Genomic DNA, 20,357 nt, shown 5'->3' with positions numbered 1-20,357 from the left:
TTCGGAATTCCGTGGCCACACGCAACCAGCCGCTCCGGTCATTTTTTAGGGACTGCAGGGGGTACAGGGGTTCCGTTCTCATGATTGGTGGGGGTCCCAGTGGTAGGACCTCCACCGATCTCATAGTTATCCCCTAATTTTAGAATAGATGATAACTTTAACCAACTGGAATACCCCTTTAATGATAACACACTATGTAAGCTACAGCACCTCCCAACCCGATTGGACAAAAGGCATAACATGGTCATGGGCCAAAAGTAGTGACATCTACATCATCTTTTGACCAATCAGGGAGGGAGGCGCTTGAATTAGCATATGGCAGACACTTTGGAAGGGTGTTTCATAGGGTATTACTGTAAGCATCCTATAGCTGCTCTGTTTTAAAGAGGTCTGACTGTGACAGATGCTTTTAAGTGTATGACACCTCTTCAAGTCCAGCAACGGGACTATACAAGTAAAGGTTTACAAGCTATGGATGTAAACAGCAAGCAGAGATCTTAAAGGGCATCTGTCAACAGATCTGTACCTATGAAACTGACTGACCTGTTACATGTGCGCTTAGCAGCTGAAGGCATCTGTGCTGGTCCCATGTTCCTATGTGGCCACATCGCTGAGAAAAATTGTTTTATATATGCAAATGAGCCTTTAGGAGCAACAGGGGGTTGGCCTTGCACCTAGAGGCTCTACTCTCTCCCTCTCCACTTTGACAGGGCCACGCAGTGAAAACATCATAACGCCTGATCCTGTCAAAGTGGAGAAGGCACGCAGGTTGTTGAGAAAGTAGAGCCTCAAGGAGAAAAGGCAACGCCCCTGTTGCTCATTTGCATATATTAAAACTTAACTTTTCTCAACATAGTGGGCAAATATGAACATGGAGCCAACACAGATGCCTTCAGCTGCCAAGCGCACATGTAACAGGTCAGCCAGATTCATAGGTACAGATCTGCTGACAAATGCCCTTTAAAAAAGTTGTGGCATTGAAATACAAAAAGTATATCAAAAAGTTGCAGGACCTTTTAATATTATGAAATTTACATGAACCCATAAGACCTTTTTAATAGAAACCCATCAAGAAGACAGACCTTCTTTGAGATGTATATTTCCTCGTGACCTGGAAATTGCAGTTTAAGTAACTGGTTTAGGTACAGAAATCACAGGCAGCGGTCTAAGTGGGGGGTGCAAGGGTAGCGATGATATGTGAGCCCTGGAGCCCACTGACCTTTCACCATAGATCCAGATGATTGCTGCCACCAGCACCTCTGGAAGAAACTACAGCATCCATGTCACCAGCAACTTTGGCTTCTGTGTCGTGATGGTAGCCAACTGTCATGATATGGCATCCAGAGGATCATCCTTCTGAGTCTCAACCACTAACCTAGATAATCAAGGAGGCTTGATACATCATTGCTACGCCTGAGATACAGACTCCCCCTCGCAAGTTCATTATATATCCCTGTTACAAGGCGGTCCCTATAGGTCAAGCCTGAGAGTGGATTCACAGAAAGCAATTAAATCTTTTCATCTGTTCCTGGCCCCATGTGAAGCAATATTGTTCTTTTCATGCAGATAGTGCAAAATTTGAGCCCACCACTGCTTTGGTCCAAAGTCCATTGTATGAATTCTTCAGAAATTATCATAATTCGCAGTAACCAAGTAAAACGTCCGCACAATAAACAGAAACGGGGCTTCTTCAGTGTTTAAAAATGACTTCAGCTCTTGAAAAACCTGAAATGCTGATTTTGACGAACACACGGGAAGGCACGAGGGCAAAAAAATAACCCTCTGAATTCACAGGAGTGTCCGAACCGAACAATCCAAACAAATGCAAATGACCTACTTAAACTTTACACCAATGAGCACAACGATTAGAACAATCACAAGGACAAACAGAATTAAAATGACCAGCATCTTGCGGTTCTTTTTCTGGTACTGCTCTGCCTGCAAAACAAGAATAATACAAAGGGTATGCTGTAAGTTGTAGTTTTTCAACAGCTGGAGTGCCATAGATTCGAGACCCCTACTGCGCAGTAATTTTACAAACAGCAACCACTAGAGCAGCTGTATGGGGGTCAGAGCAAGCTCATGCTGCACAGACTTCAAGGCTATGTACACCCTTGGGGGCAATTTTTTTTATTGTTGCATTGTACTTATTTTGAGCTCAAATAATTTTTTCAGTTGTCTTTATTAAAAACAAGGAATCATTTTTTGTGTACTTAGCTGACATGCTCTACTAGCTGCCTGTGGCTTTTCTGTCTTTTCGTCATCCGGGGAGCTAAAAGGCTCCTTATCTCTGCTCCTCCTTATCTTACTGATAAAAATATTGCTTAAATAAGTGTTTATGACCTCTTAGTAGTTTAGGGATAAGGGTTATTAGATGACCAGCACAAAGTGAAAGCACCAGTCACACAGTTAGAAAAACAGTTAACCATTTGTGACAGAAAGGCTCAATATCTTTTTAATAAAGGCAAATTGAAAATAAGATTTTTTTGCCAAAAATGAGTAGGACACAATCAAACAAAAATTGCCTCCAAAGGTGTACATAGCCTTTAATCTATGTCTGGGAATAGGCAGAATTCATTTGCAGGATCAAACATGTATAACACAGTGGAAAAGGAAGAGACAGTAAGTTCCAGCATGTCTGAATACTGAGGGATGGGGCTTGGGGAGGACACTGTATTATAACATGATATAGTCACTCACCTTGTGCAATTGTTTTAACCCTTCCTCGGTTTTAACACAGGACTGCTCGACATTGTAGTCAATCCTGTCAAGAACTGTGCCCTGCAACAAAGCAAAGCCATGAGGAGAAGAAAGGAGATGACAGCTCTGAGACAGCAAGAAGGATTGTCACGTACCTGCTCCACCACCATGGTTGCCAGCTCCCTGAAGATCTCATTTAGGTCGGAGATGGACTGCACAATCTGACGGATCTCCCGTTCCCGCTCCTCCACTATTAGTGTATTCTGCTGCACTAAAACAAGCTGGTCATCGGAGAACCCCTGGGCAAGGTAAGAAGGCAAGTTCAAGACTGTGGACTCACCAATAGAGTAATTTACATACAAAGTGACCCTTTTATTTTTTCTTCGCTGTCCCTTAACTCCCTTTATAATGCCTATTTGACCACACAGGCGCCATGCAACCACCACTAGCTGAGATGGTATTGCTACAGGTCAACTAAACGTAGGAAAATGTAACCTGTAATGTAACCTGTTAGGACCGTGAACTATAAATGTACAACATGGGTTCTAAACTCCTTCAATAAACTAGGAGCAAGTTGGTGCCTAGCTATTTACCCAATATTGACATGCACAGAGCTCAGTGTGTGCAATCTCCCTGACTCCTTGAACCAGTACGTATGTGACTAATGGGTGTCCCCTGCATGGCAGAAGCTCTGCCTCTGACCTCAGGGGCAGTTTTCACATATAATTGGGTGTCAGGTGGTCTACAGTGGAATACTGCAAAGTAAAGAATGTCTTATCATATTAAAATATATAAATACTGACAATGTTTTCTGGGAAAAATTTTTTGATGACCTGTCCTCAAGTTAGGACATCAAGATCAGATTGGTGAGGGTCTGACTCCCAGCACCCTGGCTATTTGAAGAGGCTGCATCACTCTTTGAACATTGATGGTCTCCTCACAGCACACCAAGCACAGGGCCCACAGGTCATCAAATTTTACCCCCAGAAAACCAAATTTAATATAAAATGTGGCCTTGGGAAAAAAAAAATTGTAAGAGATATTAAGCCACCACTTACAGAAAAATTGATAAGAATTTAGGACCAACACACTCTGGTTCTCATGAAGTTAAAAAAGATAAGTGTGTATTTTGGGTTCTTCTAAGCACGTAAAAATCATGAAGCGGATCTGCAAGGAACACAAGATTATTCTTACCCTATCATACAACGTATTGTCCTCTCCATCATCCATGAGGGGAACAGAAGTGTCAAAGAAATGCTTTGATCTTTCTTCTCGGTTCTTTATTCCTACAGGGGAAATAGAGGTTAGTGACAATGATATTGATCTGATGCTCTATAATATGGATTCTCATGGTAGTTCTTACTCTTCAGATAGTCAGACTGGGTATGTCTGAAGTTTGTAGAGAGGTCCTGGAGAGACTGTGCCAGTGAGGAGACCACGTTGCGTAACACTCGCTCCTCCTGCTCTGTACAGTTCCGCACTTGGCTCTGTAAAGTCTGCACTGCCCTCTGACACCGGTGGAACATCTACAAGACAATGTGCCCCATTATAGCAGGAGTACAGATGAGTATATTCCTGTATGTGATGCTACTGCTCAGTACCTGTGTGATCTCCTGTGTTGTGATCTCGATGGCGTGCTCCTCTTCTGTGCTGTCATCTAACGTTGGTCGGTTTAAGTGCTTGTCATGTAAGCTGGCCAGTTCCTTCATCTTCTGTTTAATACGTGTAACATCATACTGGATCTGACGCACACAGTGTGAAAATGCGTTATAAGCTTACTGTATGAGGTTATATATTGAACACAATTATTAACCCTTTGGCACCACATAGGGTACATTACTGGGGCTGCCTCTCTGCAGTTAGCACCAAGCATCATAAATGGATCTGCAGCAGGTGTCAGCTGTATATTTGAGAAGATAACTTGCAGTTGGAGATGATGTATGTGCCAAACTCTTCTCCTAGAAAGGGTTTTGCAGTCTGCAAATCGCGGATCCACACAGTGTCCTTTTTTTATTTTATTTTTTTACACTCCTCTAGAAATGTCCCTTCCTTGTCCGCAAAATGGACAATAGGACATGTTCTTTTTTGCGGGTCTGCAGAATGGGCGTGAGGATGCAGACAGCTCACCCTGAATGTTTAATTAATCTGAATTAATGGGTCTGCCACAAATGCGGATTAGATGCAGACCAAACATAAGTTTGTGTGCATGAGCCCTACGTTTGATTCTCATAAACTTTTCTTTGCAGGGTCAGGTGGGTTTGCTATGGGCAGGCTTGGGACCCTCAACTCCACATGAATAACGGCAGGTCAGCCAATTGCAGACTGCGACGGGAACAAGCCTCCGTAGCCCGGGCACTTTGGGGGGGCATTATTTAAAGACTATTAAAACCATTCATCCTAAAATGACACCACCTTTAGGTGGGCAACTACCCTGTAGGAACTGTAATGGCAATCATATTAGTTGTCAGCCAGCTTTCCCTTAAACATGTTAGGAGTCAATGCTTTACATGTACTGGAGATTTAGATTATTATTTTTTTTTATTTTTTTTTTTACTTTAACATTCACTTTTTCCTTAAACTATATATGACAGGTCGTATCTTACCTCTTGCACTCCATCCACCCATTTTGGAGACAGTCGTCTGGTGACTCCAATGGCAGCTTCTGGATCCAGACTAATGTCTGACACCAAGGCCATACGATCATCTGCCAGCTGAAAAACAAGAGGATGTGGTCAGGCACGGACAGCACATAACGATGACTAAAATAACCATGTCTCATATATATATATATATATATATATATATATATATATATATATATATATATATATTTATTTATACACACACACACTGTAGGATAAGACTGTTTAGACAGGTGCTGAATTCTGCTGCACTATTCTACCCAGTAAAAAATAAAACTGTAAATTTGATTAATCCGTTAAATAGATCCAGTAAAATACAAATGAAAGACACTGCAATCAGTATTATTATTATACTACTTTAAGAGCGTGTAAACTTTTGCAATTTGCTACTGCCCTGATGCATGTAAAAAAAAAAAAAGGTACTATTTTTCTCTACAGCTCCTATGCAGACCTATGTCTCCATGGTTACAGACTACAAACAACCCCAGTGTGGTCATCTGATATATACATATCCAAACCAATATAATACAATGAAAAAAATCAAACACCCAAGAAACAGGATTAGGTGGGGGACTGTACCTCATCGAGCTCCTGGCGTGACGCAGGCACGAAGGCGCAGGCAGAGGGACAAGAGAAAGACAGAAGACAGATCATCAATGCTGATTAATAGCAGTTACCAACACTACTGATTCAGAAAGAGGGAGAAATCCACACAGAGTAAACCCCCCCTCGGCCCCCACTAGGATCAGCTGTTTCAGGGAGAGATGGGTGGCATTGCCCATGCCCACGGAAGACACAAACAAGTGGTGGACTCTGCTTGTCTTCTAAAAACCAGGGCTGTGGAGTCAGATCAGACACCCCCATGGAGTCGAGGCTAGTTTTGGGTGGTCGGAGTTGGTAGAAATGTACCGATTCCAGTTTTAAAAAAAATATTTATTTGTAATTTATTAATTTTCATAGGGGTTTAGAAATAAATATATTTCATGTCCTATACATCTAAGACCCCTACTTATCAGTGGGAAGCAGGGCGTTCTAGTGGTGAATTAGGGTTTAGTCATTGTACCTCACAACACTGTGGAGCTTAGCCCCCTCTTGCTCTGTGTAAGGGCTGATGCACACGACCGTTGGTGGTGATCTGCAAAACACGGATGCCGGCCACGTGCATTTGGCTTTTTGCAGAACGGAATGTTCTGCCCTTGTCTAGATAGACATGTTCTGCCCTTGTCTAGATAGACATGTTCTGCCCTTGTCTAGATAGACATGTTCTGCCCTTGTCTAGATAGACATGTTCTATCTTTTTTGCGGGTGCCATGGAAATGCCAAACGGATGTGGACAGAACGAAGTGCGCTATCTGCATCTTTTGCGGTCCCATTGAAGCAAATGGGTCCACGTCCGACCCGCAAAAAATACAGATCAGATGTGGAAACAATATACGGTCATGTGCATGAGGCCTAAGTGCTAGGCTGTGTGGTGCGGACTGACCCTGCTAGATGTGTGTGGCCCACCTTTTGCCTGTGCAATAGGTCTGCCAGGTCACTCTGCCTACTGGAGCGCTACTAGAGCTATAATCCGTCTGTCTGTACGTCGTCTGACCTAAGTTGTCCGTGACCTTCATCTGTTAGTCGGCCTGTAGTCTGCCCTGTCCTAGGATTTACATGTGCTCTGTCTGCCTGACCTCAGCTTGGTTCTGGCTGTGTGCCCTGCATGTTCCTCTGGCGTACTTATGTCTCTGACCGTTGTGTGTCGGCTGCCAACTACACAGGGTCTATTCCAACAGATGGCGGCCCGGTAGCTCCCCTGCAGCAAAGGCCAGATCCCTGTATAGGGGTTAAAAGGTAAAAACCAGGGGACCTCCAGGACAACAGCCTCAGGAACAGCTCACTGTCAAACTGGTTAGTTGGCACAGTGGGTACTCAACCATTGTCCGGAACAGTAAACAAGCTGCTGACTGGAATAGAGACATTAGGAGCCAGTGCGCAGATAGCAGGTGGGTGTGAATCTTCCCATATCGGGGGCTGCGGGTTCCTGTGAAAAAGTTATTTATTCCCAGTCAACCTTTTTATGGCACCACTGAATATAGAATATAGCAGCTGCACTTTTTATTCTTTTATTCACATTTAGACTCTCTGCATTTCCAGGACATACATTTATAGCTTTTTTGTTTTCTGAGGACTAATTTACTAATTTTTTTTAAATTATTAAGTGTATATAGTGTATTTTTCGTCCCATAAGACGCAGTTTTTCTTTCCCCCAAAGTTGGGGAAAAACATCCCAGCGTCTAATGGGGTGAATACTAATGACACATTAGTACCAGAGGACCAGGAAGCGGTGAAGGCTCTGTACTCACGGCTTCCTGGTCCTCTGCTGTGCTATGGCTGCGCACAGCATGAGGGCGCTCTGTGACCTCACGCTGTGCGCGTTGGGTCACAGCACAGCCGCGGCAGGAGGAAGAAGATCGCACTGGAGGTGAGGAGTGGTGGCGCCCAGAGCAGGAGAGGTACCATATTTTTCGCCCCCTTAAAGACACCCCCCCCCCCCCTTTGCTTTGCATGTTGCCGATATATTGCAGGCTGTACTGCATAAGGACATCAGCCTGCGATGTCCCAGACATTGATCCTGGCATGTACAGGACCTACTGAGGAGAGCCTGGCACTTCTATGGCGGGACATCAACAACCACTATCCTCCTAGGACCTGTCACAGCCTCACGGAGCCACAAACATGCACACCAGCCTGCACCCATCTCTATGGGAAAGCCCTATTGCTAGAATGTAGTGTCCGATCTGAGGTTTTGCTAGAATGTAGTGTCAGGTTTGAGGTTTTGCGATACCACAAACACGATCCTCTTTCTGTGATGCAATGCTCTTATATTCTATATTGTGTGCACTCAGCAGCATAGCAGGTATCCCTCCAGTACAAAAGTGACTAGCCTGCCTGAAAATAAGGGCAGGCAAAAACATATGGTATGCACCAGGCAGCCAGCAAGATTAGGGTTAATGTGACTCATTAACCCGAATCTTGCCACTGTCATGTTTTAAACATGAATGGGTGGGGTCACTTATTTTTAATGTCAGGCTGGGCACATGCTTTTGGAGTTGGCCCCATGGGCCTCACATTAAGGGTCCATTCACACATCCGTGTGTGTGTTTTGCGGATCCGCAAAACACGGACAGCGGTAATGTTCCGCATTTTGCGGACAGCACATTGCAGGCACTTTTTATTACTAAACTATCAGCCATTTATGAAGTAAATGGAGGCAGAACTTTGGCTTACAGACTCCACAGCCCCGATAACACCAGACTGTAACAGGCTTTTGACCATGAATTCTATGTCACGCGGGGGCACTGGACGTCATCCACTTGTATGCGCTTTTTGAGAAGTTAAATGGATCTGCCAAGCACATGGTAGAAACGTTATGTGAACGCAGCCCTACAGTTTATTTCTGAGGATTCTTATACATTTATTTGAGGGGGAACTGCGCTTTACCAGGTCAAGACCAGGCCATTTACCTCCCTTCCTAACCAGCTGCATTTTCTGTTTCTTTTAGTAGAAGCGTCTTTAGGAGCCATAACTTTTCCACTCAGTTATGTTAAAGGGGTTGTCCGAGTTATGAAAAAAAATAATATAGCACTGAAAATCTGATATATAACTGAGCTAAGCAAGTTTTATGCAAAATATATATATATTTTTCCTAATTTCCCTGGTTCTTTTCTGGCTCTTTGTTTACATGCAATAAAAACAATTTCTGCCCCTCCCCCTGCTGTGCTAAGGGAGTGGATACAAGAGCTGCCCTGAGTGACATGTCTGCCTGCTGGGAGACTCTGCAGCATGTTGTATGTGTAGGACTACAAGTCCCAGCTGTATAATGACACTGCTAAGGGAGTGGATACAAGAGCTACTCTGAGTGCTGGGCGACTCTGCAGCATGTTGTATATGTAGGACTACATGTCCCAGCTGTATAATGACACTGCTAATACACACAAGATCTTCCCCTACCTTCTTGTGTAATGCTCTCTCTAGTAGATCAGCTCCAGTGCCCAGAATTGTCCCTGCCTGCAGAGCTGTGCAGCTGAAGGGGTTAAGTATCCTAGCAAAGAGCAGACGGCAGTGAAGGGGGCGTGGCCAGCACAGTGATTTTACAGGCTGGTAAACGAACATTATCAGCACAGGGCGAGAAGCTGACATCACAGGTCATGTGACCCTCCGTGAAATCTGAGAAACCAGCCCCTGGAGATAAAGGGAGTGAATTGGAAAGCTGTTACATTTGCTTAGGCCTCTTTCACACTTGCGTTGTCCGGATCCGGCGTGTCCTCCACTTGCCGGAGGTACACGCCGGATCCGGAAAAATGCAAGTGTACGGAAAGCATTTGAAGACGGATCCGTCTTCAAAATGCTTTCAGTGTTACTATGGCAGCCAGGACGCTATTAAAGTCCTGGTTGCCATAGTAGGAGCGGGGAGCAGCATACTTACAGTCCGTGCGTCTCCCGGGGCGCTCCAGAATGACGTCAGAGCGCCCCAGGCGCATGGATGACGTGTACATGCGATCACGTGATCCATGCGCCTGGGGCGCCCCGACGTCACTCTGGAGCGCCCCGGGAGCCGCACGGACGGTAAGTATGCTGCTCCCCGCTACACTTTTACCATGGCTGCCAGGACTTTAGCGTCCCGGCAGCCATGGTAACCATTCAGAAAAAGCTAAGCGCCGAAACGACGTTTAGCTTAAGGCCGGATCCGGATCAATGCCTTTCAATGGGCATTCATTCCGGATCCGGCCTTGCGGCAAGTCTTCAGGATTTTTGGCCGGAGCAAAAAGTACTGCATGCTGCGGTATTTTCTCCGGCCAAAAAACGTTCCGTTCCGGAACTGAAGACATCCTGATGCATCCTGAACGGATTTCTCTCCATTCAGAATGCATTAGGATAATCCTGATCAGGATTGTTCCGGCATAGAGCCCCGACGACGGAACTCTATGCCGGAACCGGCCAACGCAAGTGTGAAAGGGCCCTTAGTTAGGAACATAGAAAGAATAAAAAAATAACTCAGATAACCCCTTTAATTATTTTTGTGCCTTTTCAGTGAAACATTGTGCTTTATTTTTAGGTCATTTTTATTTATTCTTGTAAAAATGTTTAAAACAAAAAACGCGTTTTCACATTCTTTACTAATATTATAGCACAGAGAGCAAATACTTTGTGCCCCCTATACGGTCATCCAAAGCCTTTGGGGGTATTTGACATTACATTTAAAGAAAGTAAGCAGCCTGTCAAGTAATAGACACCACAGCAACAAAAAAGGGGTTATGCAGCCTGCCAGCTGACACGCGGCGTACATACAGCGCCCACCCCTGTGCACCCCCACTCCCAGGTGTAGCATTCCATTCACTAGCGCCATCTGTTGGCCTACAGCAGTACAACTATGATAATTGCCGGTCTAAGAATCATTGGTAGATTTCGGGTAGGGGGTCCGGCACTACAACACTACTGTCTACAATGGCACATCACTGTGATAATACCTCAGAGGGCACAGGAGAGCGGAGCAAGAAACAGAAATGCAGGCGTCAGTACATGTCGTTTACTGTGTGACGGCTCTGTACGCTCGTCTGTCACCTACACCAAAGACTAGGAGCCAACACGTCAGCAGCAGGTGGAAGGATAAAGGAACAGGCAACGATGGACACAGGAGCATTCAGCCATTATAGGTGTTAGACTGTGCATGCATGTAATAGTACACGGGTCATGTATGTAAAGCTGCAAACACACACCAGAGACTTATCACATGCACAAGGCAAATTAAAGGCAACACTAGACAAAGACCCCACAAGGATCAATATTATACACAGTATATATGTGTGCTCCCTGTATATGGATGTTATACATCACCTCGTATACTGTATATCACTTGTATACAGGCGAATACCTAATATACGGTATGTAATGTATACCACCTGTATACAGGCGGCTGTCACCTAATATACTGTATCTAATGTATACCACCTGATATACTGTATCTAATGTATACCACCTGTATACAGGAGACTGTCATCTAATATACTGTATACAGGCAGCTAATAGACTGTATATACTGTATACCACCTGTAGACAGGCAGCTAATATACTGTATACCACCTGTAGACAGGCAGCTAATAGACTGTATACCACCTGTAGACAGGCAGCTAATAGACTGTATACCACCTGTAGACAGGCAGCTAATAGACTGTATACCACCTGTAGACAGGCAGCTAATAGACTGTATACCACCTGTAGACAGGCAGCTAATAGACTGTATACCACCTGTAGACAGGCAGCTAATAGACTGTATACCACCTGTAGACAGGCAGCTAATAGACTGTATACCACCTGTAGACAGGCAGCTAATAGACTGTATACCACCTGTAGACAGGCAGCTAATAGACTGTATACCACCTGTAGACAGGCAGCTAATAGACTGTATACCACCTGTAGACAGGCAGCTAATAGACTGTATACCACCTGTAGACAGGCAGCTAATAGACTGTATACCACCTGTAGACAGGCAGCTAATAGACTGTATACCACCTGTAGACAGGCAGCTAATAGACTGTATACCACCTGTAGACAGGCAGCTAATAGACTGTATACCACCTGTAGACAGGCAGCTAATAGACTGTATACCACCTGTAGACAGGCAGCTAATAGACTGTATACCACCTGTAGACAGGCAGCTAATAGACTGTATACCACCTGTAGACAGGCAGCTAATAGACTGTATACCACCTGTAGACAGGCAGCTAATAGACTGTATACCACCTGTAGACAGGCAGCTAATAGACTGTATACCACCTGTAGACAGGCAGCTAATAGACTGTATACCACCTGTAGACAGGCAGCTAATAGACTGTATACCACCTGTAGACAGGCAGCTAATAGACTGTATACCACCTGTAGACAGGCAGCTAATAGACTGTATACCACCTGTAGACAGGCAGCTAATAGACTGTATACCACCTGTAGACAGGCAGCTAATAGACTGTATACCACCTGTAGACAGGCAGCTAATAGACTGTATACCACCTGTTACCAACCTGTAGACAGGCAGCTAATAGACTGTATACCACCTGTAGACAGGCAGCTAATAGACTGTATACCACCTGTAGACAGGCAGCTAATAGACTGTATACCACCTGTAGACAGGCAGCTAATAGACTGTATACCACCTGTAGACAGGCAGCTAATAGACTGTATACCACCTGTAGACAGGCAGCTAATAGACTGTATACCACCTGTAGACAGGCAGCTAATAGACTGTATACCACCTGTAGACAGGCAGCTAATAGACTGTATACCACCTGTAGACAGGCAGCTAATAGACTGTATACCACCTGTAGACAGGCAGCTAATAGACTGTATACCACCTGTAGACAGGCAGCTAATAGACTGTATACCACCTGTAGACAGGCAGCTAATAGACTGTATACCACCTGTAGACAGGCAGCTAATAGACTGTATACCACCTGTAGACAGGCAGCTAATAGACTGTATACCACCTGTAGACAGGCAGCTAATAGACTGTATACCACCTGTAGACAGGCAGCTAATAGACTGTATACCACCTGTAGACAGGCAGCTAATAGACTGTATACCACCTGTAGACAGGCAGCTAATAGACTGTATACCACCTGTAGACAGGCAGCTAATAGACTGTATACCACCTGTAGACAGGCAGCTAATAGACTGTATACCACCTGTAGACAGGCAGCTAATAGACTGTATACCACCTGTAGACAGGCAGCTAATAGACTGTATACCACCTGTAGACAGGCAGCTAATAGACTGTATACCACCTGTAGACAGGCAGCTAATAGACTGTATACCACCTGTAGACAGGCAGCTAATAGACTGTATACCACCTGTAGACAGGCAGCTAATAGACTGTATACCACCTGTAGACAGGCAGCTAATAGACTGTATACCACCTGTAGACAGGCAGCTAATAGACTGTATACCACCTGTAGACAGGCAGCTAATAGACTGTATACCACCTGTAGACAGGCAGCTAATAGACTGTATACCACCTGTAGACAGGCAGCTAATAGACTGTATACCACCTGTAGACAGGCAGCTAATAGACTGTATACCACCTGTAGACAGGCAGCTAATAGACTGTATACCACCTGTAGACAGGCAGCTAATAGACTGTATACCACCTGTAGACAGGCAGCTAATAGACTGTATACCACCTGTAGACAGGCAGCTAATAGACTGTATACCACCTGTAGACAGGCAGCTAATAGACTGTATACCACCTGTAGACAGGCAGCTAATAGACTGTATACCACCTGTAGACAGGCAGCTAATAGACTGTATACCACCTGTAGACAGGCAGCTAATAGACTGTATACCACCTGTAGACAGGCAGCTAATAGACTGTATACCACCTGTAGACAGGCAGCTAATAGACTGTATACCACCTGTAGACAGGCAGCTAATAGACTGTATACCACCTGTAGACAGGCAGCTAATAGACTGTATACCACCTGTAGACAGGCAGCTAATAGACTGTATACCACCTCTAGACAGGCAGCTAATAGACTGTATACCACCTCTAGACAGGCAGCTAATAGACTGTATACCACCTCTAGACAGGCAGCTAATAGACTGTATACCACCTCTAGACAGGCAGCTAATAGACTGTATACCACCTCTAGACAGGCAGCTAATAGACTGTATACCACCTCTAGACAGGCAGCTAATAGACTGTATACCACCTCTAGACAGGCAGCTAATAGACTGTATACCACCTCTAGACAGGCAGCTAATAGACTGTATACCACCTCTAGACAGGCAGCTAATAGACTGTATACCACCTCTAGACAGGCAGCTAATAGACTGTATACCACCTCTAGACAGGCAGCTAATAGACTGTATACCACCTCTAGACAGGCAGCTAATAGACTGTATACCACCTCTAGACAGGCAGCTAATAGACTGTATACCACCTCTAGACAGGCAGCTAATAGACTGTATACCACCTCTAGACAGGCAGCTAATAGACTGTATACCACCTGTAGACAGGCAGCTAATAGACTGTATACCACCTGTAGACAGGCAGCTAATAGACTGTATACCACCTGTAGACAGGCAGCTAATAGACTGTATACCACCTGTAGACAGGCAGCTAATAGACTGTATACCACCTGTAGACAGGCAGCTAATAGACTGTATACCACCTGTAGACAGGCAGCTAATAGACTGTATACCACCTGTAGACAGGCAGCTAATAGACTGTATACCACCTGTAGACAGGCAGCTAATAGACTGTATACCACCTCTAGACAGGCAGCTAATAGACTGTATACCACCTCTAGACAGGCAGCTAATAGACTGTATACCACCTCTAGACAGGCAGCTAATAGACTGTAGACAGGCAGCTAATAGACTGTATATAATGTATACCACCTGTAGACAGGCAGCTAATATACTGTATATAATGTATACCACCTGTATACAGGCAGCTAATATACTGTATATAATGTATACCACCTGTATACAGGCAGCTGATATACTGCATATAATGTATACCACCTGTATACAGGCAGCTAATATACTGCATATAATGTATACCACCTGTATACAGGAGGCTGTCATCTAATATACTGTATATAATGTATACCACCTGTATACATTATATATTAGATGACAGCCTCCTGTATACAGGTGATATACATTATATACAGTATATTAGTTGACAGCTGCCTGTACACAGGTGGTATACATTATATACAGTATATTAGCTGCCTGTATACAGGTGATATACATTATATACAGTATATTAGTTGACAGCTGCCTGTACACAGGTGGTATACATTATATACAGTATATTAGCTGCCTGTATACAGGTGATATACATTATATACAGTATATTAGGTGACAGCCTCCTGTATACAGGTGGTATACATTATATCAGGTGACAGCTGCCTGTACACAGGTGGCATACATTATATACAGTATATTAGGTGACAGCCTCCTGTATACAGGTGGCATACATTATATACAGTATATTAGGTGACAGCCTCCTGTATACAGGTGGTATACATTATATACAGTATATTAGCTGCCTGTATACAGGTGGTCTACATTTCATACAGTATATCAGGTGACAGCTGCCTGTATACAGGTGGTATACATTACATACAGTATATTAGATGACAGCTGCCTGTACACAGGTGGTATACATTACATACAGTATATTAGATGACAGCTGCCTGTACACAGGTGGTATACATTACATACTAGGGGTGCACCGAAATTTCGGCAGCCGAAAATATCGGCCGAAAATGCACCTAATCTGTTTCTGCCGATAGTTGTGCGTTCACTGTGCTCCGGCCCCCAGCTCCAGTAGTTATAAAATGTGTGCAATTAATAAGCATTCTATTCATGAGGCCCCCTCTGCAGTAGAACAGCCACATCCTACTCACAGGGCTGTGCTGGCCGGCCGGGCAGACGAGCGGCAGCGTCACGACTGACGTCACATGCCTGCGCCGCCTCCTTCATTCAGAAAGTAGGCCGGGCACATGACGTCAGTTGTGACGCTGCCGCTCCTCTGCCCGGCCGGCCAGCATTAAGATGACAGCCCTGTGAGTAGGATGTGGCTGTATTGAATGTTCTACTACAGAGGGGGCCTCATGAATAGAATGCTTATTAATTGCACACATTTTATAACTACTGGAGCTGGGGGCCGGAGAACAGTGAACGCACCGGCCCCCAGCTCCTCCTCCCAGTCCCTCCCCGCTATTTTCTATTAATTGTACACATTTTATAATAACTAGTCTGTACTGGAGCGGCAATGGGGGGGGGTTCTGTGGATGGCACTGTTATGGGGTGGGTGGGGGTCTGTGGATGGCACTGTTATGGGGTGGGTGGGGGTCTGTGGATGGCACTGTTATGGGTGGGTGGGGTCTGTGGATGGCACTGTTATGGGTGGGTGGGGGTCTGTGGATGGCACTGTTATGGGGTGGGTGGGGGTCTGTGGATGGCACTGTTATGGGGTGGGTGGGGGTCTGTGGATGGCACTGTTATGGGGTGGGTGGGGGTCTGTGGATGGCACTGTTATGGGGTGGGTGGGGGTCTGTGGATGGCACTGTTATGGGGTGGGTGGGGGTCTGTGGATGGCACTGTTATGGGGTGGGTGGGGGGTCTGTGGATGGCACTGTTATGGGGGGGGGTGGGGGTCTGTGGATGGCACTGTTATGGGGTGGGTGGGGGTCTGTGGATGGCACTGTTTATGGGGTGGGTGGGGGTCTGTGGATGGCACTGTTATGGGTGGTGGGGTCTGTGGGGCACTGTTATGGGGTGGGTGGGGGTCTGTGGATGGCACTGTTATGGGGTGGGTGGGGGTTCTGTGGATGGCACTGTTATGGGGTGGGTGGGGGTCTGTGGATGGCACTGTTATGGGGTGGGTGGGGGTCTGTGGATGGCACTGTTATGGGGTGGGTTGGGGGTCTGTGGATGGGGGTCTGTGGAGGCACTGTTATGGGGTGGGTGGGGTCTGTGGATTGCACTGTTTATGGGGTGTTTTTGGTGCGTGTGGATGGCACTGTTTGGGGTGGGTGGGGGTCTGTGGATGGCACTGTTTTATGGGGTGGGTGGGGGTCTGTGGATGGGCACTGGATGGGTGGGTGGGTAGTATGATTTATTAAATTCATGAAAAAGAATTATTAATAAAATCATTAAAAAAAAGTATTTTAAAAGTATTTGGGCAAAAAGGCAGTTTCGGTTTCGGTCAAGGGGTATCCTGAATTTTCGGTTTCGGACCAGAATTTTCATTTCGGTGCACCCCTATTACATACAGTATATTAGATGACAGCTGCCTGTACACAGGTGATATACATTACATACAGTATATCAGGTGACAGCTGCCGGTACACAGGTGATATACATTACATACAGTATATCAGGTGACAGCTGCCTGTACACAGGTGATATACATTACATACAGTATATTAGATGACAGCCTCCTGTATACAGGTGGTATACATTACATACAGTATATTAGATGACAGCTGCCTGTACAAAGGTGATATACATTATATACAGTATATTAGCTGCCTGTATACAGGTGATATACATTACATACAGTATATTAGGGTCACAGCCGCCTGTATACATTATATACAGTATATTAGATGACAGCTGTCTGTATACAGGTGATATACGTTACATACAGTATATTAGATGACAGCCTCCTGTATACAGGTGATATACATTATATACAGTATATTAGGTGACAGCCGCCTGTATACATTATATACAGCATATTAGATGACAGCTGTCTGTATACAGGTGATATACGTTATATACAGTATATTAGATGACAGCCTCCTGTATACAGGTGATATACATTATATACAGTATATTAGGTGACAGCCGCCTGCATACATTATATACAGTATATTAGATGACAGCTGTCTGTATACAGGTGATATACATTATATACAGTATATTAGATGACAGCTGTCTGTATACAGGTGGTATACATTACATACAGTATATTAGATGACAGCCTCCTGTATACAGGTGATATACATTACATACAGTATATTAGGTGACAGCCTCCTGTATACAGGTGATATACATTATATACAGTATATTAGGTGACAGCCGCCTGTATACATTATATACAGTATATTAGATGACAGCCGTCTGTATACAGGTGATATACATTATATACAGTATATTAGGTGACAGCCGCCTGTATACAGGTGGTATACATTATATACAGTATATTAGGTGACAGCCGCCTGTATACAGGTGGTATACATTATATACAGTATATTAGGTGACAGCCGCCTGTATACAGGTGGTATACATTATATACAGTATATTAGATGACAGCCGCCTGTATACATTATATACAGCATATTAGATGACTGCTGTCTGTATACAGGTGATATACATTATATACAGTATATTAGATGACAGCCTCCTGTATACAGGTGGTATACATTATATACAGTATATTAGATGACAGCCTCCTGTATACAGGTGATATACGTTACATACAGTATATTAGGTGACAGCCGCCTGTATACAGGTGGTATACATTATATACAGTATATTAGGTGACAGCCGCCTGTATACAGGTGGTATACATTATATACAGTATATTAGATGACAGCCGCCTGTATACAGGTGGTATACATTATATACAGTATATTAGATGACAGCTGTCTGTATACATTATATACAGTATATTAGGTGACAGCTGTCTGTATACAGGTGATATACATTACATACAGTACATTACACAGGGTCCCACACGTGCACACTTTGACCCCATCCCCCGGATCCCAGCTTTCCTTGGGGATCTCTGATGCGGGCACACCCCGGGCCGGAGACTCACCGCTCCGCGGCTCTGCGTGCTCCCCGGGCGGCTGGGACTACTCACTTGCTCGGCCAGAATGTGCCGGTTATGGGCGGCATTGTTCCGCAATAATAAGAAGGCGTCGGTCAGGCGGCGAGTGGCCATGTTCTTAGCCGGCTCGAGAGGCCACTAAGCCTGTCCGCCCTCCCAGTCCACGCCGCTCACACACCCCGGCCACACGGCCTATTACACCCGCCGCCTGACACCGCGGCACCGACAGCCCGCATCCCAGCACTTCCGCCAGGAACCTGAACCGGGGAAACACGTCCGCCACTTCCGGCAGAACCGGGGCGCAACTGGGAATAATGTCCTCCAACTTCCGGCAGCTGTTCGGTTGGCAGTGTCTGCACCTGTAAGAGTCACGTGACACTGGAAGCCTCCATCCCAGTGCCCATGCGCCTCAGCTTAACCACTTAAATACCGGGCCCCTTTTTTTGTTTTGCATTTAGGTTTTTTCCCTCCCCACCTTCCAATAGCCACAAGTTTTTTAATGTATCATTCATATAGCCAGGGGCGGGAATAAGGTTCTCTACTCAACAGCGGACACATACCTTCCAACTTTAGGGGACACTATGTGCGGTGCGCAAAGCGAGGCAACATTCTTCAGCACTAGGCCACACCGCTAACTGCGCCCTCCTTAAATGTCCCTCTTTTTGATCTGAGGTGCAGATTTGCATTATTAGGCTACTTCCACATTAGTGTTCAGGGCTCCACTTGTGAGTTCCGTTTAAAGGCTCTCACAAGCGGCCCCAAACTGATCCGTCCAGCCCTAATGCATTCTGTGTGGATGCGGATCCGCTCAGAATGCCTCAGTCTGGCACCGCTTGTCCTCCGCTCCGCTCATCTGTGCGGAGCCAAACGGATCCGTCCAGACTTACAATGTAAGTCAATGGGGACGGATCCGTTTGAAGTTGACACAATATGGCTCAATTTTCAAACGGATCCGTCCCCTATTGACTTTCAATGTTAAGTCTGGACGGATCCGTCTGCAGCTACTTTCACACTTAGAATTTTTTTTTAAATATAATGCAGACGGATCCGTTCTGAACGGATCCCATCATCTGCATTATATGAGCGGATCCGTCTGTGCAGACACCAGACGGATCCGCTCTGAACGCAAGTGTGAAAGTAGCCTTAGATTCACAATATTGATCCAGAAAGTGTTTGGTTCCTCTGTACATTAGAGCCCTCCTTGTATATTATTTCATTATTTAATGCAATTGGGATATTATACATTTTTATATTCAGATAATTTTTGCACTATTTTGTAAGAGAAAACGATTGAAGTGTATAAATATGCAGTAAAAACTTATCTTTCACATAATAAACCATAAGTGTCTCTCTTTGACCATCCAAAAAGTTGGGAGGTATGCAAAACATAACTTAACACCTAATCCCACCCAGTCCCCTAAATGTCCCCACATAGTAATTATTCTCACTGTAAGATGCCCAGCTGTGCCCTCTCACAGTAATATGTCCAGCTGTGCCCCCTCACTGTAATATGCCCAGCTGTGCCCTCTCACTGTAATATGCCCAGCTGTGCCCTCTCACAGTAATATGCCCAGCTGTGCCCCCTCACTGTAATATGCCCAGCTGTGACCTCTCACTGTAATATG

General features: G+C 45.0%; 1 protein-coding gene across 5 annotated transcripts; it reads right to left on the bottom strand.

The window, feature by feature from the left end:
* Positions 1-637: 637 nt before the first annotated feature.
* On the bottom strand, positions 638-19,055 carry STX16 (syntaxin 16). 5 transcript variants are annotated; one of them, XM_044298700.1, is made up of 9 exons: positions 18,625-19,055; positions 5,922-5,933; positions 5,304-5,411; positions 4,302-4,442; positions 4,064-4,226; positions 3,895-3,986; positions 2,856-2,999; positions 2,701-2,781; positions 638-1,938 (listed from the first exon to the last, which is right to left on the bottom strand). In XM_044298700.1, exons 1-9 carry the CDS (start codon positions 18,844-18,846, stop codon positions 1,834-1,836), a joined length of 1,068 nt encoding a protein of 355 aa, XP_044154635.1. In that variant the 5' UTR covers positions 18,847-19,055; the 3' UTR covers positions 638-1,833. The 5 variants fall into 5 exon arrangements, with proteins under 5 accessions (XP_044154635.1, XP_044154636.1, XP_044154638.1 ...); XM_044298701.1 differs by having other exon boundaries at positions 18,721-19,054; XM_044298703.1 differs by having other exon boundaries at positions 18,766-19,053.
* Between the last annotated feature and the right edge of the window lie 1,302 nt (positions 19,056-20,357).

Source organism: Bufo gargarizans, chromosome 6, assembly GCF_014858855.1.
Source record: "Bufo gargarizans isolate SCDJY-AF-19 chromosome 6, ASM1485885v1, whole genome shotgun sequence".
In the NCBI taxonomy this organism is placed as follows: Eukaryota; Metazoa; Chordata; class Amphibia; order Anura; family Bufonidae; genus Bufo; species Bufo gargarizans.
This window is presented reverse-complemented; position numbering and strand designations above follow the sequence as displayed.